General features: G+C 46.2%; 1 protein-coding gene across 8 annotated transcripts; it reads left to right on the top strand.

Annotated features, from left to right (window-relative positions):
- The first annotated feature begins 268 nt into the window (after positions 1-268).
- On the top strand, positions 269-24,285 carry LOC136486789 (exocyst complex component SEC3A-like). Of its 8 annotated transcripts, none has more exons than XM_066483803.1 (27): positions 269-383; positions 526-818; positions 914-984; positions 1,122-1,202; positions 1,660-1,727; positions 1,820-1,922; positions 3,351-3,493; positions 3,807-3,924; positions 5,418-5,522; positions 6,565-6,666; positions 6,762-6,899; positions 7,433-7,561; positions 7,738-7,818; positions 7,942-8,016; positions 8,199-8,366; positions 8,454-8,592; positions 8,693-8,757; positions 8,878-9,048; positions 9,138-9,217; positions 9,334-9,412; positions 9,576-9,673; positions 10,888-10,996; positions 11,254-11,322; positions 11,829-11,894; positions 11,990-12,079; positions 21,619-21,744; positions 21,820-23,133. In XM_066483803.1, exons 2-26 carry the CDS (start codon positions 626-628, stop codon positions 21,727-21,729), a joined length of 2,652 nt encoding a protein of 883 aa, XP_066339900.1. In that variant the 5' UTR covers positions 269-383; positions 526-625; the 3' UTR covers positions 21,730-21,744; positions 21,820-23,133. The 8 variants fall into 8 exon arrangements, 5 of the variants coding, with proteins under 5 accessions (XP_066339900.1, XP_066339904.1, XP_066339903.1 ...); XR_010766949.1 differs by lacking the exon at positions 269-383 and adding an exon at positions 24,175-24,262 and having other exon boundaries at positions 406-818; positions 21,820-21,878; XR_010766950.1 differs by lacking the exon at positions 269-383 and adding an exon at positions 23,852-24,166 and having other exon boundaries at positions 406-818; positions 21,820-21,878.

Raw genomic sequence — 24,285 nt, forward strand, 5'->3', positions numbered from 1 at the left:
GTATCTCTGTTTGCGGCTATCTAAGCCGTCCATCCTTTAATCTATGACAACGAGGAGAGGGCATGACTGACTTTTCGCATGGGGCTGCTAACTCGGATCCGAGCTGGACAGCGGAGCTAGTGTGCCATGCGAGCACAAGTGATAAATATGTATCGTTTTTCTCTCTCTATTGCTAAAAGCGTACACCAAACCTAAAGCTGCTATTTGAGGAGGCGTCATCTTTGTAATGGTAGAAAGTTAGTTGTCCCCTCGCAAATGGAGCTAGAAGGAGGAAGTTCTCATCTCTTTCCTTGAATGGTGGCTGAAATAGTGAAATGGTACCCGAAATAGAGAAACGAGTGGAGGAAGCGGGCAACGCCAATCTCCCGTGCATGCAGCGAACGGTTCGTCGTCATCATTCATCAGTTTCAATTCGAGGAAAAGAAAAAAAAAATTAATGGCAAACCAAGAGATTTGGAATGTGTCCGCCTAATCCCGATCTCATTCTCTCCATTGCAACTTGACGGCCTTATCATCCGATGACAGCGACGACCCATCCCAGTTGGATCGATTGAATCCAGTTGAAGCTAAGCCTCCATTCACACGTTGATCTGAGGCCAGCCGAGCAGCGGGCGGCGGCGGCGACATGGCGCGGTCGAGCGCGGACGACATGGAGCTGAAGCGCGGGTGCGAGGCCGGGATCCTCGCCAAGGGGGACCGGGACAAGGTGGTGATGTGCATGCGCGTCGCCAAGAGCCGCGGCGGCGGCGGCGGCTGGGCCAAGGGCAAGCTCACCTCCCGCCACAATATGGCCAAGCCCCGCGTCCTCGCCGTCACCGGTCAGTATGCATCCCCCCTCCCCGCTTCTAATACATGTATGCACGTTCCGAACCATGATGATGATGACATGCTCATCCACTCGTGCGTGGCGCAGCCAAGGTCAAAGGGCACAAGACCAAGTCGTTCCTGCGGGTGCTCAAGTACTCCAATGGCGGCGTCCTTGAGGTGCGTGTGATCTTCCTCCAGCTGTCTCTTTTTTTGTTTGTTTGTTGTTCTTCCCCAGATTGATTGTTTCGCCAGAATGGAAAATTATTGTAAAGATGGATGATTGATCACATTCTGATTGCCCATGCATGTATCAGCCGGCAAAAGTGTACAAGATCAAGCATCTGCACAAGATAGAGGTCGCCCAAAACGATCCCAGCGGCTGTACCTTCGTCTTGGTATGCATGCCACTTCCCCGTTCTCCGATCCAGAATAAATACCAGAAGATCAATGGATCCAGAGAATTTGACGGTGGCCCAGATTTCAACCAACTGGTTAAAATTAAATTGCATTTGGTTTCTAAGGGAAGCAGCGCGCGCATACACACATATATATAACTATCATGTAGCCACTTTGAGTTACGATAATTACTATGTTAATTTATGAGATTATAGTAACTCCTTACTAAGTTGTTTACTATAACGTTATGGTAAATATCCCCATATGTTATTAGTAACACAACTATCGTAAATATGTATTGACATTATCGTAAATTAGTATATAAATTTATCGTAAATGAAGGTGGCTACAGAATAACTTATTTTGTAGCTGACTACTGAATATTCCATTACATATATTCTTTCCTTGTCATGACAAATCGACTGTTGTGCTTTCTCGAAATTAACTGTTGTTCAGGGGTTTGACAACCTGAGAAGCCAGAGTGTCGCACCTCCACAATGGACCATGCGCAACAAAGAGGACAGGTGACCGACGCATCAGCATCACGATTCCTAGCCCATCCTACTCCTGCATGTGACCTCAGTTCAAGGTTGTACGCCTTGTTTATCTGTTGCAGGAACCGCCTGCTGATGTGCATCCTCAACATGTGCAAAGAGCACTTGGGAAGCATCCCCAAAGTCGTCGGCATGGACGTCGTCGAGATGGCTATCTGGGCAAAGGTATCATGTCTCTTGCTTAATTAGGCGTTGCCGATACATGTCTTTCTTTTGGTTTACAATGACCAAGCTGGTTCTGAATGTGTGCAATGGTTCGTAGTCTATATTTGGTCACTGTCTCACTGATAAGGTATCATATACTTCAATGACGGTAAAAGCTTGGCAAGGTGATTGCATAATAATCAATTATTCCCAAAGCAATATAATGGCAAAAATGTATCAAATATTATTCTCACATGATATTATGGTTGTCGCACTCACACTCTCATTCTCCTGTGTGGAACACGAGTGATGATGGAAAACCATACACCATTGCTCAACCTATCTTCTGTGGTTATGCTCTGCCCGTAATTTTAATTATAGCTTAGATGAGATAACACTAATTCATTCCCACATGTGAAAATTAGTTTAAGTTTTACTCTAATCCATAGATGCTCGAGCACCCCCACATCACCTTTGGCTGAAGGTAAAAGAAGAGATTGGGCACGGAGCCATTTGCCAAACGCCACCAAAGTCCTCCCCGTAGCTCCGCTATAGAATGCCATGGCACCCTCCACCACGCACCCTCGCGCGTCCGTGAGTGCCGGGTTACGGCACATCTTCCTGGCCGCCAGCACCCTCCCCTCCGACGCGAACAGTGTGGCGGCGATGGTGGAGTGGCACCTAAGTGGGACCGCGCGGTGGCGGTCGTGATTGTTCTGGGAGTGAGCGCGCCGTAGCCATGGTGGAGCAGGGAAAGGGAAACGTAGACGGTGGCGTCAGTCGTGTTGTGCGTGTGCCAGCGGAGCTTCAGCTGCCTGGGGCTGTCATTGTGGCCGCGGCTTGGGTCGCGGGGCCGCCAGTGACCTCGATATTGGAGGCAGCATTCCTGTAGTGCAATGCCATGGCGGCTGGAGCCCTTGCTGAGAGATGAATGGGCGCTTTGTTGCATAATGAGGTTGAGGATACGTTTTCTCTAAAAAAAAGGAGATGAATGAGCCTTGCTGCATCATTGCTCACCAGCAATCGACACAGGTTTCTGCCTAGAAGGTGTTTGATGAAATGCTTCATACAAAGAATTTTTGTATTGGGCCAGTCAAAGTCTGTCGTCCTTGTCATAGTGGCACTTTCAACTGTGGTGTGCAAAACATTGCCAGCAGATTTGCAATTAGTCGTCCTTTTTCCTTGTCACATTTTCTGCAGCTGTAATGCATAAAGACATGTACTAGATTGTCCACTTGAGGTTAAAATTACTAGACTGTGATCTACATGTTTGAGTACCTTATGTGTGTCTCTGTATATATGTACTTTTGCTTTTGACTGTTGATTCTACAAGCACTGACAAAAGGATTGTTAGCATTCTATAATTTAGGAGAACACTCCAGCAAAGGGTTGTAGCATTTGTATATAAGATTGTACTATGTTTTGCTGTAACAATGAATTGAATTTCAGAACACTCAAGCAAAGGTTACACAAGTGAGCAGTAAAGATGGGCCTGTGGAATCACTAGTATTAGAGGCTGAATCGCATGTTATCGTTGAGAAGGACCTGGTTTCTCAGGCAGAAGAGGAGGAGATTGAGACTCTTCTTGGCAAGTAAGTTACCTGAATCCGATCTAAACAACTTCAGATATCTCCTTGGCAGTTGGCATGCCACCTTCTGTGCTTGCAGATCCTGATTATTCAGTTTATCTATCTTGTGCCAAACTGCCAATTGATTGGATATGCTGGACTCCTGGACTAATACCTTAACATGCTCCACGTCTCATACCAGAAATTGCAGTGAAAATGTCATAATTGCCATTGTGTGCCTCTAACGTTTTGGCATGAGTGCAAATGGATTCTTTATGTGTCTATGGTATACCTTTGCTTGACAATATAACTGATGCAGCTAACTCTTTTTTTCCAGTTATGTTATGGCCATTGGTGAAGCAGAGGCTTTTTCAGAAAGGATGAAGCGCGAACTTGTAGCTCTAGAATCTGCAAATGTTTATGCCCTGATGGAAACTGAATCTGTTGTCGAAGAGGTATGCGCTCTTCTTAACATTTTTAGACTAAGGAATATAAAATTTCGGCCTTCAACATCCACGAATGAATGTGTCCAATCATTCAATACAGACACATAGTACTTAGACCACACTTTACCACAAAGTAAAGTTTAAGACACAAGACTAAGATACTAGACTTAAGCCTTGATCCTATTCTGATTTCACCAGCCCATTTGTTGAGCAATTCCAGCATCGAAGTCTTCAATAATCAACCGCAGTCTGCCTCTAGAGACGCACAGTGCATCTGAACAAACTCAACACTCAACTAGGAAGAGCTTTGGCAGGCCCCTTATCCTCATCCAAACTATTCCTCCTTCCAGCGTCCAAAAAATGAGAGCCTCACACCGATCTGTTAACACCACCTAGCGGGTCAGGAGATAAGCAGGAAGGACGCAAGTGCTTGCGATGAAGGCCCTTAAATCCGTGAATCGGCACCTCACCCAGATTATCTCACCCATTGGGGGTCGGTCACCGTTGAGCTAAGAAGAAGGCCCTTAAGTCCCTGAATAGGCGCCTTACCCAACTTATCTTGCCCATTGGTGGTCGGTCACCGGTGAGCTACGGCTACTGTTGTCGCCCATACGCCCTCGACCCTCCATCTCTACTTTCGTGTCTTCAGCGTGGGATCCCCTGGGCAGTGCCTCAAGGAGGGATACAACGCCGAGCGCCGCCACCCACCTATGCTCTAGGTGGAGTTTCCCCTAGAGATTTACCGCGGTTTGAGAATGGCCGCCCCAACGATGGTTCCAATGAAGATAGTCGCACCGTAAGGTGTCACCATAGTTGGCTCCAACCGGAGCTAGCTAAGGCTTTCGCCCAGGTCAACCCACCCCAACCCCACAAAAGACACCACAAATGGACTAATGGATGGTGCGGCAGTGCTGGTGGCTAGGTCCCTTTGCTGCTTGAGCGGGCGATGAGGGATCACCCCCTGCACAAGATGCTGGAGCCGTGCCCCATCATCCGGAGGCCACCGCCGAAGCAGGCAACACGGATTAGCACCCCTTTAGCCGCCTCACGCCACCGTTGCCAAGGCAAGCCACGTTCAGATTAATGAGCAAGGTGAAAACTCCTGTTACATTCACAGGGTTCCGAGCGGGTGCGTTTCCCGACCGTCGCCGCTGTCAAACGGCACCACAGGCCTGGATCTGACCTCCAACCGCTAGCCCAACACAGGGTTTGTGCGCATTGCCAGATCCACCCGCATGTCACGAGCACCTCGCCGTCGTGCCCGCAACACGGAGAAGAGGCCTGTTAGGTTTCAACACTGCAGGATTATGATTTACCTTATATGTTGAAATATATTGAAAAAATGAATTCATTACCAACCATATGCCAAAACTATTTCGTTTCGGTAGGTTCTATTGAGTGCCTGTTATCTCATCCTTAAATATTTGACTGGTTATATACAACTATTTTATTCTCAATGGTAATTCCAATAAATTTAAAAAATCCGTATTCTTTTCCTGCAGGTATTGCAGGGTCTAGAAATAGCCAGTATATGTGTTGAAGATATGGATGAATGGCTAGGGATTTTCAATATAAAGCTCAGGCATATGAGGGAGGATATACAATCTGTATGCTTACTTTCACCTTTACTAATGTATATGCGCAAATTATATTTCCTTAGGGTTGTTGTGATTAAAATTATTTTCCCCTTTAATGCCTGATACATTTGAAACCGAACTCTAGGGTTGTCTGAGGGAAAGAAGCCCAATAAGAGCTTAATGAAACAAATTTAAATTGCTTGTCACAGGCTTACAGCTTATAGTGCATCTTGGCTGTTCAAATTTACACTTAGTGTTGTCTCTACTGAAGACATTAGGGAAATCTCCTACCATATTCATATTAATTGTTTAAAAAATGAACATATGTACAAGATGAAGTTGCAGGATCATTGATAAATATTCATTTATGACCTGCGATGGATGTTACCCTTCACATTTATATCAAGTAATTAGAAACTTATAATTCCAGTTTATAGTGAACTTCAAGGTTGTAGAAGATGATAATGCAACACACAAGTCCAATTGTAATGTGGCCTTTGTAATCTGTGCAGCAGTGTTATCTTTTTTTTTTTTTGGTAATAATGCAGTAACGGGGCTAAAAGAATTTCCCACCTCCTTGCCTTTGTGCTGGATGGGGAACAGTAGCAGGCTTACGATTGGCTGGATCGTGTTTGTCGTTTGTCATCGGCGATCTGTGCAACCTTTTGTAAACTAAACTGAACTGTTTTTGTTTTCCTGTAATGTGTGTTTGTAAGGGTTGTCGCCTTCTTAATGCAAAGAAATGCAGCTCTTCTGCGTTTTCGAGAAAAAAAAGGAAGCAAGGTCAAGAAACCTGCAAGAGAGTTGGTAGAGGTGTTTGTAGGCAACATTTGTTCTGTCGTTGTGTAATTTTGGATCTTCTTTCTCTGTGAGGGCATTCGTTCTATGTTATCTTATAGGTAAATAATATGCACCATCTGTCAGAAACTGAATTCAAAATACCATAAACTGTTTCACTAACCAGATCTATCTACATGTCTGATCATGCCGAAGCTCCCCAAAACTATTCCATTAAAATGTACGAGTTCATGCATGAACTGACAGTAGACATATATACCTTATGGTTTTGCAGATAGAATGGCGTAATAACAGACTGGAGTTGCAATCTGATAGTAATGTGGCTTTGATTGATGAGGTTGACAAATTGCTTGTGCTGCTGCAGATTCCACCTGAGGTGTGCATTCTATTGACCTATTAATTCCTTTTTCCTGTATTAATATTTATGCTACAATATTACCGAAATTCCTGATGCTATTGATCATACTGCAGTATGAGGCATCATTAACTGGAGGATCATTTGATGAAGGAAATATGGTTAAGAACATTGAAGCCTGTGACTGGTTAACCAGTGCTATAAAGAACCTAGAAGCATCCAACATAGACCCAATCTATGTAAAATTGCGTGCTGTAGGTCCTCTCCCTTGGTACAATTAGCATTTCTTTTCCTATTGAAGGTTTACATGCCTGAGATTTTCGTTTAGTATTGCAAATCAGTGGATATTAACTTAATCCTTATTATATATGTATTAGTATGTTGCTCCTGTAGCATTTGAAGGACTTTTGGGGATATTGAAAGATAAATATATTGATCAGAGAAAAGAAGAAAAATAGACAATTAAATTTATTTCATATGGAAGGTTAGAATAATTTCCGTTTAATTAAATACATCTTGAAAAAGGATGCCAGCTAAAGTTGTTTTACTTAAATAATGTTGAACTTTGATTCAAGCCGAATCCAGAAGTCAAATGTCTATTGCCTTCTTTTCTTTCTATTCTTCTTGAAATTTGGGTTCCCACTCATGATGATACGGTATTGAAATGGAAATCTGGATTATGGCTATAATGTTATGGATAATGCACAGCTTTTACGTAATTCTTTTGTGTTATTTTAAACAAAAATGTGGCTTAACTAATTTGCATCTGATTTGCAAAAATATACAGGTTAGGGAAAAACGTGCAGAATTTGTACTTCTTAAGTGCACCTTCGTTCGGAGGGCATCAGAATTTTTAAGGAATTACTTTCCTAGTTTGATTGATTCTATGCTAAATGACAAAGGAAACTTCTCTCAGGTAAATCTGGCTTCATAGCTGTAATATTGAAGTGTTGAATTACTTTCCTAGTTTGATTGATTCTATGCTAAATGACAAAGGAAACTTCTCTCAGGTAAATCTGGCTTCAACAGCTGTAATATTGAAGTGTAGGATAAAATCAGGATCTTTGTAATCACACTCCTAAACACTTGCAGCGAGGTCAGCTGCAGAGGCCTGATCACGCTGATATGAGGTACAAATGCAGGACTTATGCACGGCTTCTACAACACATCAAGGTTTTTTGCATAATAACTCGATGTGAAAGTTTTTCCTACTGATAAGTGATAACTAGGAACAAGTGGCTTTTAGCTAGTAAAATTTGGTGCATTCTAATGCCCTCTTTATACTCTGTTTTCAAGAGTTTGGACAAGAGTTGTATGATGCCTTTGCGGAAAGCTTACTGCCATTCACTGAACGTGCTAATTCGACGTGAGGTGGGGTTCTATGAGTACTTTTTTTTTTTTAATTTTCTCTTCAATACTGAAAGTTAATCAAAATTATTGACTTCTGCTTAGTATACATCATTAAATTTTCTAAGAAATTCTAGGACTCTAACTTTAAAAATTGCATAACAAAAACAATGGTCTGACATAATAATCTCACATTTGTTTTGTAGTCACGTGACTTTTCTAATGAACTCCGTAATAGTTCAAAAGCGTCAAAGAGCAGCACACCATTGTTTGAGGGTCCTGCAGGTGCAAACCAGCCTGCAAGTATTACAGATAGTCCTGCAGATGCATACTCCAAGATGATTACTGTTTTCATTCCACTTCTTGTAGATGAGGTTGTTCTGTATTTCATTGCATTATTTTTGTTAAGACTTAATAATATTAGTATCCTAATGACACTATTCATGAATATCTGCAACTAGAGCTCATTCCTTGCACATTTTATGTGCTTCGAAGTTTCCGCACTTTCTCAATCTGATGCTTCAAGTAGCAATCCTAATGCTGAATCAACTAGTACTTCGTCGGTTGCATTAGAAGCTTCTGCAAGCATTGGCAAAACAAGTAATATAAACCACCACCTCCCAAGTTAAACAGTATTTTTTGGAGTGAATGTATTGATTTTCTTCCTTTCAGAAAAGTGTAAAAGTTAATATTTTTCCAGGTAACAATCCAGCCGAGCTGGGAGCGCTAAATGAATGCCTTCAGGAGTTGCTTGATGGTATTCAGGTTGACCTTATTAGTTTTCCTCACATATTGCATATAAATGCCGATGAGCCAAAAGCTGAATTAACAACATTTTGGACTGTACTGTTGAAACATCACTTGTTTTATATGGTTCCTTCTCAGGAGGACTTTTATGCTTTGGTTGACTGGGCATTCAAGCTAGATCCACTGAGTTGCATATCTATGCACGGAATAACAGATCGGTATCTTTCTGGTCAGAAAGCAGAGGTCTCTGGATATGTACAAGTGTTGCTTGATGACTTGGAGACAAGAATAACAATTTTATTTAGCAGGGTTTGACTCTACTATTAGGCTAGCCTTTTTTCTACTTTGGAGAGTTCTTCCATATGTTCCTTACTCTTTCATATTCTTGGTCAGTGCAGTTTGTTGATGATGCCTGCTACCAGATTGAGAAGTATGAGCGCAATGTGCGGCAAGTTGGAGTTGTTCCCTATATTCCCAGGTCTGTATTATGTTTAAAATTGATATTTGTAAATTCTGAAAAATTCTGCCATAGGTTCTATGGGTATACATAACTATGTTTATCTGAATTTGTTCATATTCCTTTCTATTATATAGATTCTCACAACTTGCAGCACGTATGGAGCAATATATCAATGGATCCAGGGATCTAGTTGACCAGGCATATACTAAAATCGTATGAACTTACTGACCCCTCACCATCCAATGTTAAAAATAATTTAACAAATTATGCGCCAACTACTGATGCATTTGCAACCAATGTTGGCCATTTCATACCACTCCGATTTATATTTGTGTCCTCAACCACACCTCTAGTTAACCATATGTGACTGAAACAGGTCAGTATTATGTTTGTTATACTGGAGAAAATTGCTCAAGTGGAACCTAAATATGTTGATATTGTACTTTTGGAAAACTATGCAGCTTTTCAGCACAGGTTTAGTTCTTTTTTCTCCTGGTGCTCTTCTGTGTGCATTTGTATGACTGTGCCACTGTTTTATGGCATTTACAGCTCTATAATGATGCTTACGTCCTTCATTCATAACTTATTTTATGGAAACTACAGCAAATAGGTTCCAACCTCCAACTAATGGCTAAAGCTTTGTGCAACCTTGATTGGTGCAACTGGGATATTGCCATTCCTTTATCTAAATTTTAGGAACTAATTGGAAAATCCACACACCCTTCAGCTGCCTCATCAACTATAACAAAAAAGGAATAAAATACCTAAGTAGTAAATATTAACACAGCATAGTAACTGTTGTACATAGGAAAGCCATAGAGCTTGAGTGCATGACCTTAAGAGGCTTAAGATGTGAGAAAGAGATAAGCTCCCTCTTCACATTTGCCTTATCTCCTCATATACCCGCTTCACAAATTCACTGCCTGGGCACCTTGCCATTTGATCTCACAAGTAAGTATGTGCTGGACCGTTTCATCTTTCTGATCACACAACACACAATTATGAGGGTGTGAAAGACCTCTTCTTGCTAATCTATCTGCAGTCCAACATTTATTTTTAATTGCGAGCCAATTTAGCCAAATAAACACTTTGCATTTAGACAAGGCCCAACCTTTGGGAAGCAAGTGCCAAACAGTTGGGCCTAACCCTAATATACTAGATCCCTGAGTCTTGGGGGCCAATCTTGGAGAAGCAATTGCCAAACAGTGCTTGTTCAGCATTCCCCTCTCACTCACCAGTTTCTTTATTGAGGCGTGCATCCTATACAAATGAGCTGATGGCAGCAATTATGCAACCCACTCCTTCAACTTTGTATTGAACCTGTCCTGTCCATATGTCCCACTAAATAGCATTTAGTTATTTTTATGATCTTCCATATAATCTGTCACTTGCAATCTGCTCAACAACTATTGACTCCAAGTGACAAAAAAAATCAACACTTTCATGTAAGAATTAAGAAAAAAAATAATGAAAATGAGATGTGAACATCTCATGTCCAATGCAAACATGGAACTTTTCTTTAGCAAAAAAGGTTTGAAAACAGCAACACCAAGTTTTTGTGTTTGCGGAATGAAGGTACATATAATGTCATAAACTGCACCAAGTAATGCTGGAAATTTACCCGTAACAGTTGTGAATACCTAGCATTTTGTAGAACCAATTAACGATATAATTAATTGGATATGCAGCTTGTATGATTTGGCAAATGTTGTGCCAACACTTGCTAAATATTATCATCAAGCTAGTGAAGCCTATGAACAAGCTTGTTCACGCCATATCAATTTGGTCATATATATTGTAAGTTGTCTGTAACTCCGTTCGGTTCCATTCCCATTTCCCAATGGGACGATACACTAAGGCATTGTTTGAATGTTATCGGATTCACCTCAATCCACATGTGTCGGTGTGGATTGGGGTGTAATTTAGTTCAAGTTCCACTTCAATCCACCCTAACACATGTGGATTGATTCGAATCGGACAACATCCAAACAAGGCCTAAGGCATTTATATTTACTGCTTGTGTCACGGAACTTATGCCTGTTTGCGTTTTTCAGCACTTCGAAAAGCTATTCCAATTCGCTCGGAAAATTGAGGAATTAATGTACAACATGAGCCCTGAGGAGGTGAGTCACGTGATTTGGTTCTGCGTTGTCTTCCTGAAAGTTTATGCCATGTAGTGACCTAATCTCAGAGCTGGACTATTTTCTCTGGTAAATTTGTCAGCATTGTTTTAGCTTGGACTTGTGTGGTATTAAAATATATTCATCAGTGTTTTCAGATAATGATCCCTGTCTTGATCACGTGCCTTCTATTTCTTGAGAAACAAAATTAATTAGTTACCACATCCAATAGTAACATGTTATTCAGTTAAGATGTATTTCCATAGACATAATGATATGGAAATACCCTTAATGCTTTTACTAATGAACTCTTCACTGTTCTAGATCCATGCTTTGCTATGCTACGTAGTCTATCTTCTACAGTCCATGACCGAAAACTGTTTCCTGTCTAATGCATTTTTTGCTCACAAAGTTATTTCAAATGTCTAACTCTCTAGGCTTAGTGCCCAGTATTGTTCTATTGGTAGAAGTATAAAGTGTATATTGTTGGATACTTCTAACTGCCACAGATACCCTTCCAAGTTGGAATGTCAAAGGTAGATTTTCGCAAGATGTTGAAGTCTAGCTTAACTGGAGTAAGTTGAGAGTAAATTCGTCTTTAACATCTATGAACTTTCATGAACTTAGTCATAAAGCAATATCCCTTACTCTCATTTTATCTGGTTGACAGCTTGACAAGACAATCAATGCAATGTATAGAAAACTACAGAAGAATATGACTGCCGAGGAATTGCTGCCTTCACTATGGGAAAAATGCAAGGTATGTTCTCTTCATAATGGTAAACAGTGAAATGAAGAGGGGAGCTATTGTAATCTCTTTAGTGAGACACAGAAGATGCTGTACCTCTCACAGTGTTTGATCTTTGTTCTCCTTAGCCAAATTTGTCTTATAAAAGAAATGCCATATCAGTTTGATTGAAGTAGGGGATGTTAGAACCAAATCACAGGTTTGGGGCTAGGTTTCTGATTTCATTAACTTTACCACAAACTATGGCAGGTTGGGGATACATATAGGGCTGCATACTTGGTCCTTAAGAAAGGATTACAGCATATTCTAGAGATGCTAAAGCAAGATAAGATAAAGATAAGGTGCTGACATATGCACCAACTAGTCCTAAGATAAGCATCCTAGATAGATAACAACAAGACTTATGCTTTCATTCTCCCCCTAAGTCTTGTGTGGCACCTTCCGGGGAATTTGAACCATCCCAATCCTGGCGCGAAGCTCCTGAAACTTGACCCACCCAAGGGACTTGGTGAGAAGGTCGGCGAGCTGGTCCTGGGTGTTGATGTAGCCATCCTTGATGCTCCCCTTATTCAAGTAGCTTCAAATGAAGTGGTACTTGATGCGGATGTGCTTGCTGCGCTCATGGAAGACGGGATTCTTCGCCAAGGCCAAGGCGGACTTGCTGTCCACCCTGAGCTCCACTGCTTCTGCGTCTCTGCCCAGGAGATCTCCCAGCAGCCGAGGCAACCAGAGAGCTTGAGTCGAAGCGGTAGTGGCAGCGATGTACTCTGCCTCGCAACTAGAAAGGGCCACCACCTGCTGCTTGACCGACTGCCAGCTGATTAGACACTTGCCAAGGAAGAATAGTGTCCCGCTAGTGCTCTTGCTTGTGTCGATGTGGCCGGCGAGGTCGCTGTCGCTGTACCCGATGAAGTGTTCCACGCCGGGGCACCTCGATAGTGCAAGCCGTAGTCGGAGGTGCCCTCGACGTAGCGGAGGATCCTCTTGACAGCCTGCTGATGCTCCGTCGTCGGGCGTTGCATGAACCGACTGACGTAGCCAACGGCGAACGCTAGGTCCGGCCGCGTGTGGACGAGGTAGCGAAGACTGCCCACAATGTGCCGGTACTGCGTGGCGTCGACCACCTTCGCCGTGCTGTCGCGGCTCAACACCTGGCTCGTCACCTCCGGCGAGTCCTCCACCGCCTACACCAGCGAGTCCTCCACCAGCTCCACCACCGGCTACGCCCCAATCTCCTGCATCGGCGCCCACACCTCCGAGATCGGCACCAGCAGCTTTGGTCTGTGACAAGCAGCGCACGATGGAGTTCACCACTCCGCTGTCCAACGATGAGGATCACGTCGATGCCTACCACGACGACGAGCCTCTGCGCTATCGTACCTTGGACAACATCTTCGGTGATCAGCCCGTCCCTAGACTAGTGATGCATGACTTCGAGGCTGAAAGGGATCGTGACGCCTAAGAGGGGGGTGAATTAGGCAACTTAAAACTCTAACTCTAAACTATGGCCTCTTTTTCTAACCTTAGCAAAACCTATGCAAAAAGGTAAACTATCTAAATGTGCAACTATGGTTTTGCTAGTATGTTGCTATCTCTACCGCAAAAAGAGTTATGCAACCTAGGTTCCAAACCTATCAACTAGCCTATCACTAAGCTAGGAAAATAAAGCACACACCAAGACTAACATGGGAAAGGGAATTTGGGTCCATAGTATTCACTAACCCACTTAGCAATTTTCTTGTCCATAATGATGCACCCCATGAAATGCACCCATACTTAGCCAAGTCTCTAAATTCCCCGAAGTCCATTGGACTTCTCACTTCTCTTTCGGGATATAAACCTTCTTGGTGCTCTTCATGTTAGAAATGATCTCCTTTGTCACCCAAATGCGTTTGGCCCCATTGTTGGCTTGCTTGTTCACCTTGATGGCCACCACCTTGTCATTTTTCTTCTTCAAGAGATAAGGTGTGGAGGCCTTTTTGTCCACCTTATTGCTGTAGGTGTTGGAGAGCTTGCTTGTTTTATTTTTGTTTTTCTCTTTCTTCTTAGCTCCTCCCCCATTCCTCACCTTGCACTCTTAGGACTTGTGGCCTTCCTTATGGCACACGTAGCAAACCACGGTTTGCCCTTCATCAAGCTTTTTCACTCCCTTAACGGTGTTATCTTGATAATGTTGGGCTTGCTCCATTTTGCCTTTTACTTGAGTCAAGTCCTTCGTAAGCCGAGCCACTTCTTGCTTGAGTTGCTCATTCTCCATTGCAACCTCTTGTGTGCATATATCTACAACAACTTTCTCAACACAAATTTGGTTGCACAAGGGTGAGTCTAAACATAAATTATTGCAAGAAGTAGAGGCATCCTTTTTAGGCATGTGAAAGATAGAACTTTTCTTTTTAGGTGCATTGGTGAGAGTTGTACTGACGGCTTCAAGATTAGCAACTTTATTAGTTAGCTCATCACAATGTTTGCACATGATTTTCAATTTAGCAAGCAAATTTTTATAAGCATCTTGTGAGCTAGTTAACTTTTCTTTTAATTTTTTGCTCATCATTGATTGTGCATGCATTTGTTGTTGCACTAGCCTCAAGTTGCTCAATTTTAGTAGATAGTTCAATATTGAGATTAGCAAATGTCTCATATTGTTAAAGCAAGGTTTTATATGCTTCTTGTGAACTATCTAGCTTTTCTTGCAATATTTTTAGCTTCTTTTGTTGGCTAGTGCAAGACTTAGCATATTTAAGATTTTCTTGCACAAGTTCATTAAGAGAAGGCATTTCATCATCACTATCACTCTCACTAGAGGATGAGCTTTCGTTACCTCGTGCCATAACGCACACACGAGAAGAGCTTGATGATTAGTGCTTATGGCTTCGCCTCTTGTAATGGTCTTCTTCTTCACTTGAAGAATCATCTCATGACCTTATTGATGTGAGGGCTTTGTCCTTGTACGTCTTCTTCTTTGTCTTGGGTGTAGGTTTGTTTGGACAAACTTCCACAAAGTGTCTCAACTCACCGTATCCATATTATTCTTTCTTTCTTTGCTCATTTTTTTATTGGTGAAGATGAAATCTTGAATTTGGATGAGCACACCCTTGACATTGAGTCTTTGGGTCATCTTCTCCACCTTGTTGATAAGTTTGATTGATTCTTTATCAAGGTCGGAGGTGGAGGAGGAAGATTGATCATTATCACTTGAATCTACATCATCATCATCATCTTCACTTGAGGAGCTTAAGCTTGAGCTTGTCTCAACTTGCTTGTCCTTCGTCTTCTTTTTCTCACTATATGTGAGAGCTTTGCCTTTGCTTGATGATGAGGCTTCTTCTTGATCTATCTTCCGTGACATTTCAAATGCTACTATCTTGCCAATGATTATGGCCAGGGTCATGATGCTCAAGTCCTCTATGTTGTGAAAAATGGTGATGATGCTTGCATATTTCTTTTGTGGTAGCACGGAGATGATCTTTCTCACGATGTCCGCATGATCTAGCTTTGTTAATCCTATTGAATGGAGCTCATTAATAATTAGATTCAAACGAGAATACATATCATAAACAAGCTCATCATTATTCATTTTAAAGGAATAATAATTTTGTTTAGCTAGACAATGTTGTTGCTCACGAATATTAGTTGTGCCGTTATAGAGCTCTTGGTGTTTTAACCAAATTTCATGTGCCGTATTTAAAGTGAACACTTGGTTAAACACATCCATGCTAAAAGATTCAAACAAGCAATTTTTAGCTCTAGCATTGAAATGAATTTTTTTTCTTCACTCTTTGTGGGTTTATCAGGATTCTTAATGAGTTTCATCCCGTCACGAGTGACTCTTCAAACACCCAAATCTACCACCTCAAGGTGACAAGCTATTCTAGTTTTATAGTAGGAGAAGTTAGTGTCATCAAAGTGCGGAGGTCTAGAGATATCCATCTCAACCACTCTAAATAGCGTCGGCTCAACGGCGGTGAAGCCAAATATTCAAATTGCGCCAACCAACCTCTGATACCAATTGAAAGGGACCGTGACGCCTAAGAGGGGAGTGAATTAGACAACTTAAAACTCTAACTCTAAACTATAGCCTCTTTTTCTAACCTTAGGAAAACCTATGCAAAAAGATAAACTATTTAAATGTACAACTATGATTTTGCTAGTATGTTGCTATCTCTACCGCAAAAGGAGTTATACAACCTAGGTTCCAAACCTATCAACTAGCCTATCACTAAGCTAGGAAAGTAAAGCACACACCAAGACTGCAATGTAAATGCGGAAGCTAACGAGTAAGGTAGAGATATGCAAACTCTCGTCGACGACTTCGGTATTTTTACCGAGGTATCGAGAAGCGCGCAAGCTTCCCCCTAGTCCTCGTTGGAGCCCCTCACAAGGAATCCCTCGCAAGGGCCAAGTTCTCGATCGGGTAACTCCGTGGATAGCCTCGGGCCTTCTCCACGGGCAAGTGGGTCTCCGACATGCCTTTCGGCAAGCCTCTCTCGGATGCTCCCCGTCGTCTTCACTATTAAGCTTCCGGTCGAAACGTTGCAGGCCTTGTTCCCTTTGGTACATGGTGGCGGCCACACCACAAACACGGTTGGTGTGATGTCGCAAGACTACAAACCCCTCCGATGTACAACAATAGTGCACGCAAGCACCGAGTGATAAGAGGTATGCAAACCTCACTAAACACTAGGCCTAAACCTAGAGCAATTGCATAAGCGGTGGTCTAATCAACTAAGCACTTTGCAATGCACCTACGCTAATTACCTAATGAATCACTAAGCACTATGCAAGTGGAGATCACTAAAATGGTTTATCAACACCCTTGGTATGTTTCCTCAACTCTCCATATCTTAAATGGTCGGTTGGGGGTTCTATTTATAAGCCCCATGAAGAAAGTAGCCGTTGGGGGCGAAACTCAGCTTTTTGCTATTGACCGGACGTTGATGTCGTCCTGACCGGATGCGTCCAGACCGTTGAGCACGCGCGTAGAGATCGAACGCACTGCCGAGTCCGGTCATCATCGACCGGACGCATCCGGTCGCATTTGCGCCGCTCTGGAACCTCTCTGGACATGATCGGATGCTACACTTTGTGCGTCCGGTCATCCAGTGCCGCTGCGTTCGGTCCTCACTGAGTTGTTACCGCGACGATGAACAGTGAAGTCCGTGCGTCCGGTCACTGCTTCGCTCAGTGTCTGGTTGCTGCTGCTGACGCCCGTTGTTGCCGAGCAACTGATCGGACGCGTCCGGTCCTCCTAGGGCCGCGTCCGGTCACCTCTGTCGAGCTCGTTTCTTTGCGATCTTGTGTCTAGCTTGGTTCCCATCTTCGTGCTTGGACTATGCTTGATATATTGGGTCTTCTCTTGTGCTTCTAAGGTCTTGCTTAAGGTGTTGATCATCTGATCATTATGTTGCCTTCGTCCAAGACACGTCTTGCACCCTATTGAACTACAAAACAATGACTTACAAATTCATTAGTCCAATTTGGTTGTGTTGGTCATCAAACACCAAAATTCAAAGTAAATGGGCCTAGGGTCCATTTTCCTTACAGAGGCAGAGCTACACCTGGTGCACGAGGACAGCGAGCCTTGCTCCGTCGCTGAGGTGGAGGGAGACGTGGCATGGCGCGCCGCGATGCAGCAGGAGATGGACGCGGTCGAGCGGAACTAGACGTGGGAGCTGGCGAATCTTCCTGCCGGCCACCGTGCCATCACCCTTAACTGGATCTACTAGCTCAAGAAGGATGAGGCCGGGGCGGTGATCAAGCACAAGGCATGTCTGGTGGCGCGCGGTTCGTTCAGCAGGAGGGAGTCGACTTCGATGATGCCTTCGCGCCCATCGCGCGAATGGAGTCCGTTCGTCTCCTTGCGCTGGCGTCCTAGGAGGGTTGGCATGTGCACCACATGGACGTCAAGTTCGCCTTCCTCAACGGTGACCTTAAGGAGAAAGTCTACGTCCACCAATCACCGGGATTCGTCATCCCCAGCAAGGAGAACAAGGTTCTCCCCCTGTGTAAGGCCCTCTACGGCTTGCGGCAGGCGCCACGAGCTTGGAACGCGAGAGCGGGGCGTAGCCAGTGGTGGAGCTGTTGGAGGACTCACTGGTGTAGGCGGTGGAGGACTTGCCGGAGGTGGCGAGCTAGGTGCTGAGGTAGACGAGCTCGGTGAAGATGAGCTGCTAGCTCCCCTGGCTCCCTCGAAGTGGACGTAGTCGACGACGAAGTCTCTAAGGGTCGAAGTCGAGCCGTCGTCCACCGCCTTGTCCTAGGCCCAGCATCGCCTTTCGTTGATCACAACGTCCCAGGAGATGCGAACACGCTGTGTTGCAGGGTCGAGGATGCGGTAGGCCTTGACGCCCTCCGCGTAGCCGATGAAGACCCCCAGTATGCTCCAGTCGTTGAGCTTGCCTACGTGGTTGAGCTCCTTGGCGACGGTGAGACAGCTGAAGACGTGAGGTGGCTCACCACTGGCTTGCGCCCGTGCCAGGCCTCGTATGGTGTCTTGCCGTCGAGGGCCATGGTGGGTGAGCGGTTGAGCAGGTGAACGGCGGTCATCACCGCCTCACCCTAGTAGATTGCCAGCATCCCTCTTTGTTTGAGGAGGGTGTGGGCGATGGCCACCACCGTCTGGTTGCGGCGCTCAACGACGCCGTTCTGTTGCGGGGTGTACGACGCAGAGAAGTGGCGCTGAATCCCCTTGTCGGCGCAGTACGCTGTGAACTCACCACCGTTGTCAGTGCGTAGCACTCGACGCTTGAGGCCGTACTCCTTCTCCGCAGCAGCTTGATGGCGTCCGCAGCTGCCGCCTTGGTGTCGAGCAGGACCGCCCACATGTAGCCAGACATGTCGTCGACGAGGAGCAGGAAGAAGCGTCGGCCTCTAGGTGTGGCCGGTGTCACGGGGCCGCAGAGGTCGCCATGCACGAGCTCCAGCTTCTCCTTGGCGCGGAAGCTCGCCTAGCTAGGAAAGGGAAGCCGTCGCTACTTGGTGAGGTCGCAGGTGTCGCAGAACTGCTCCACGTGCTCGACTCGCGGCATGCCCTGCACCATCTCCTTGTTGCCGAGCTGCTTCAGGGCCTCGAAGTTGAGGTGCCCAAAGCGCTCGTGCCACCGCTAGGCGTCGTCGTCGCGGTGGGCTGCAAGACACGGGCTACACCACCTGCATGTGGAGGATGTAGAGGCGGTTGGTGCCTCTATTCACCTTGGCGAGAAGGTGACGATGGCGATCCCAGATGCGTAGGACCCCGTGCTCGTTCTCCACGTGCGAGATGTTCTCATCCAGCTATCCCAAGCTGATGATGGAGTTCCTCAGCGTAGGGATGTAGTAGACATCAGTGAGCAGTCGGTGCTCACCGATCTTAGCAGTGAAGACGACGGAGCCGACGCCCTTGATCTCCACGGTGGAGGCGTCCCCAAACTTAACGGAGCCTCGAACGCCAGAGTCAAGCTCGGAGAAGAACTCCCACTGCCCGGTCATGTGGTGGGTGGCGCTGGTGTCCAGGTACCACCCATCGATCTTGTCGCCGCCAAACCCGTTGCCGAGGAAGACGTGGACTTACGGCTCATCGAGGTGGAGGAGCGCAGCGGCGGCCGGTGCGGGAGAGGAGTGCGGCTCGATGCTCCCGTGTACGAAGAACAGAGCCGGCTCATCACCCTCTTGCGTTTGCGCGACGTGTGCCTGACCACCGCGCTTCGCCTACTGGCTGTCCTTGTCCCAGTGGCCGATCCTTCCGTAGTTCTTGCAGGTGTCGTCGCGGGTTGCCTTGCGCTTGCCGTCGGCGCCATCAGGAGCGCCACCACGCGCCTTGTCCCGCTTGCGCGACCGACGCTTGTGGCTGCTTGATGAACCCGAAGCCGAAGAACCCGAGGCCTCCCCCTTCTTTCGCTCTCGCTGGCGAGCGAGCCACTGCTCCTCGATGAAGAGAAGCTTGCCACCGATGGTGACCAGCTCTGAGGGAGGTTGCTGCTCGCGGTTGTCGATGGCCTTGAGGCGACCCATCACCTCCAAGATTGATAGCTCGAAGAAGTCCAGCAACATCGCGATCGTGATGGCGACCTGCGAGTACTTCTTGGGGATGATGTGGAGGAACTTCTCGATGGCTCTCTCCTCGTCGATGTCGTCGTCGCCGTACCGCGCCAACTGTTGCATCAGGGTGTTGAGGCGGAGAGCGAAGTCGTCGACGTCGTCGCCTGGCTTGAAGGCCAGGTTCTCCCACTCCTGTCGTAGCTTCAGCAACATGGATCTGCGAGCATGGTCGCTGCCGATGCGTGCCGCGGCGATGGCGTCCTTGGCGGTCTTCTTGTTCACGAGGGAGGACTGCATCTTCGTCGGAACAGCAGCAAGAAACGCCTCCAGTGCCCGTCGATCCTCCTCAAAGTCGGCGTCATCGTACCAGACCGCGTCCCACATGTGCCGCGCCTGCCTCTTCACCTTCATCACCATGGACCGCTCGGCGTAGTTGGTCTTGGTGAGCATGGGCCAGCCGCCGCTGCTGGTGGCATCCTTGAAGACGGTCTGGACGACGAAAGGGGAGCCAAGTCAACCACGGCGACGGTACGTGGAAGGGGAGGCGCGCCGCCTGCGAGGGCTCCGTGCGCCAGCATCCCATCCGCCCTGCTCCCGGTCGAAGTCCAGCTGCGCCGCCTGCTCCCGCGGTCGTTGGGCCTTTAGTGCGCGGTCGATTCCCGGATCCCGCCAGGCCCGTGCACTAGCGTCCGCGTCGGCTCGCATGCCTGTGTCCTGCCCATCGCGACCACGTCCGCCCTGGTTCCGTGCCTAGTGCGCCTCCCACGCGGCCCGTAGGTCCAGGTCGAGGCCGTCGTCGTCGGAGTCGTATCTGCCCAGTCCATTGACGTCGACCGCATTGGGTCGGACCCGCTCGGCCGCAGCTCCTATGCGGCCCGCGCGCACCCGCAGCCGTACCCGCTCGGCGTCGCGTCCTGCATCGAAGCCTTCGCGTCCGCCCACGCCCGCGCGCGCTAACTCCATGTCCGTGTCCGCGTCGTGAGCCCAGGCGCGTTTGTCGCAGTGCCGGCCCGCGCTGACCTCCCGTAGGGCAGTCGCCTCCGCTGTCGCGGCCTGAGCAGCTGCAGCCATGACCGCGTCCCGCGCTGCTGCGAGCTCGGCGGCCGCAAGTCGCTGCTGAGCAGCCGCCGCCGCCCGCTTGCGTGTCTCCGCCGTGACCAGCTCAGCGGTTTGCTTGTGCCGTGCGCTGGAGGTGGTCGAGCGATTGGAGGAGTGGACGGATATGATGGATTGGGATGGGTAAGAACACAGGGAAGATAACTAGACTCTAGATACCATTTGTTAGAACCAAATCACAGGTTTGGGGTTAGGTTTCTGATTTCATTAGTCTTACCACAAACTATGGTAGGTTGGGGATACATATAGGGCTGCATACTTGGTCGTTAAGAAAGGATTATAGCATATTCTAGAGATGCTAAAGCAAGATAAGATAAAGATAAGGTGCAGACATATGCACCAACTACTCCCAACAACAAGACTTATGCTTTCAAGGGAAACAACTTGCTAATTTTTCTTGCTTGATGTGTCGTTTGTTGCAGAAAGAGTTTCTTGATAAATATACAACATTCCTTAAGTTGATTTCGAAAATATATCCTGATGAAAAGGTGACATCTGTGAACGAAATGAGGGATATTCTAGCTTCACTGTAGCTGTTTCATTAGAAGGTAACTTTCTGCTCTCTGACTTCTACTACTTTGCCCTTCCATTTGTTTTATTGCATTGTTCATTGTTTGTGCCAGGTTAGCATATTTTTGTTGGTTTGCTTGCGCATAAGTTGACCTGATTCGCATCATCTCAGGTTCTTGATCCTTACTGAACCAGCTCCGAAATGTGATCCTCTGCCAGTTATCTGATTCATGTTCTATTGTGGAACTGTTAAATAAACTCTGGTTGACATTGATGTTAAACTATTTGTTTATTTGTGTTTTTACTGCCAATAATGTGCATTAGTCAAGGTTAGATACAATGATTGTGGACACTTAACATAGGAAAAAGACAACATATACTGTTCCCCATGTCGCTCCTCTCTGGGGTGACATGGGCACCAAAACCACCGCACCTCGCACTTAACTAGCATCGCCGCGGTCAGAGCACACGAGTGGAAGCCCGTGCCGGTGCGAAGACGGTGGCGGGGACGCTCCTCTCTTTTCCCCCCTGCATGTGCTTGGGCTGTTGTTGGCGCTTCTGCGGGTACTGATACGGCGACCCATGGCTAGATTTGTTGGGACCTAGCCCCTAGGCCGGATCTTGCTTGCCCTTCCCCCTGGTCTGCTTCTAGGGTGGCCTAGGCAGCAGACGCGGAGGTGGCGACGGTACGGCTGCTACACCCGTGCGCCCGTGCGTGGCTTCACGTGGGATGGTCCGGCATTGCGCGTGGGATGGCTGAGGTGAGGTTGGTGGACTTGGTGGTGGCGGGGCCTTTTGCTGCGGGTGGTTCGGCTTCCGTTTTCACTGGCGCAGCCTCTGGTTCCAGCCAACTGATGGGCTGCTCTGGCGTCCTAGCGACTGGACCCATCACCACATGGGTAGATCTGTTGTAGTGGTGGTGGTGTCAAGGTACAACCGGGCACGACTGTGCAAACAACAGTTTGGTTTTCTCAGTGTTCGTGGGTGGAGCGAGTTGGTAGCCGTAGGCGAGGCCGTGCGTGGAGGACAGTGGTGGTCTGGTAGGGCTCGCGCAACGGGCAGCACGTGTTGGTGTTCATGATGCAATGGTGAGTCCAGTGGGTGTTGGGGCTCTCTAGCGGCCGAGCTGAGAGACTGGGCTTTGGTGGAGGCTGGAGGCAGACTTGATGAGAGCATCTACATTGGATTGGAGACCTTATCAGTTGTAGTCATTGGCAACGACAGGGCGTGCTATGCGCTGGAGGTGTCCACAAAGTTGGCAAGAGGCCAATGCGGCACAAAGTGGCCATTTGCGCACGCACCTTTAGTTTGGTTGCTAGAAGCGCCTCCTTGGAGATGTGCTTTTGGCAAGGCAGCTAGGTTGATTGGAGCTATATAGTTAGTGACTAGAGGCAAGATGTGATAGGTATTCTTGCATAACAGTGGTTAGTCCGGTGCAGGACAACGTTGGCAAATGTCGCAAGGGGCAACAATGCCGCAACAACTACACAGCTTGCAGCGGCCTACAGCGACTTGCCTTGCATGACAATGGCTTGCTTGGTGTGGGACGTCGCCTTTAACGACGGTGCAAGCAACTTGGTAATTTTATCATCCGATGATAGTGTTGGGATGGTTGCGGAGTGACGTTGCTTTGTGCCTTCTTTTGCTAAGGGGAAAGTGGTATGGTTTGGTGGTTTATCCTGCTTGTGCGGGTGTGTTGATGTCTCAATGCAACCGCCAACCACCTGGTGTAGTCTTTGTTGTTTTTAGTTATTAGTTTATACTAGCTACTTTTATCCAATCTGGATTTTTCTTTTTTATATAATAAACAACTCTCCTGCCCGCTTCTTTTTTTAAAAAAAAAAGATGAATGTGGACACTTGTATTGAGAGAGATTATTTAAAATTAAGGCATACTCTCTATGTCCCAAAATAACTGCACATATTGCTTTTTGAGGAGTCAAAGTTTTCATAAAAATATGTAAGAAAAAGTACTATTATTTATTATGCGTAATAAGTATCAGTAGATCAATCATGGCATATATTTCTATAATAAACTTATTTGGTGATACAAATGTTTTAAACTTTAAAAAGTTTGACTTTTCGAGAAACGTGATGTGTACTAAGGACGGTATACGTGAGAACCAAAAAATGGTCTTGCGTACAGGTTCTTTGGAGAATAGTTGTCAGTTAGCGAAGAAATGGAGATCCCCTTGCCAGGTTGGGTTGCCTAGGACAGACACTGTATTTGGCTGCTGGAAAAGAGAACAATGCACATCTGACCCAAGGATCGTTGGTAACTGAAGAAGCTTAGGACTGTTGTCTGGTGACATGGTGGCGTTAGCTTATATCAGGACACTAGTAGGTTTGTTTTAGCTATTGATGTTAATACTTTCCGTAGCTATTTATCTTTAGCCCAATTTCCATGTTTTATTGTATATGTATTTAATTTAGTAATTGGTATTTGCACACAAATGGAATAAACTGCAGGCACGCCAAATTTATCATATATGGACATGCTACGTGTGACAAGAAACGCAGCCACGCAAGCATACCTTGATATGTCAGTCCAGCGCAGGATGTATGTTCCAACTGATTAAG

This window comes from Miscanthus floridulus, chromosome 10 (genome assembly GCF_019320115.1).
Source record: "Miscanthus floridulus cultivar M001 chromosome 10, ASM1932011v1, whole genome shotgun sequence".
NCBI lineage: Eukaryota > Viridiplantae > Streptophyta > Magnoliopsida > Poales > Poaceae > Miscanthus > Miscanthus floridulus.

Coding starts and splice junctions, on each gene's coding strand:
- LOC136486789 (XM_066483803.1), top strand. CDS start 626: ATGGCGCGGTCGAGCGCGGACGACATGGAGCTGAAGCGCGGGTGCGAG. Junction 1,728..1,819: donor ATGCGCAACAAAGAGGACAG/GTGACCGACGCA, acceptor TATCTGTTGCAG/GAACCGCCTGCTGATGTGCA. Junction 7,562..7,737: donor ACAAAGGAAACTTCTCTCAG/GTAAATCTGGCT, acceptor AAACACTTGCAG/CGAGGTCAGCTGCAGAGGCC.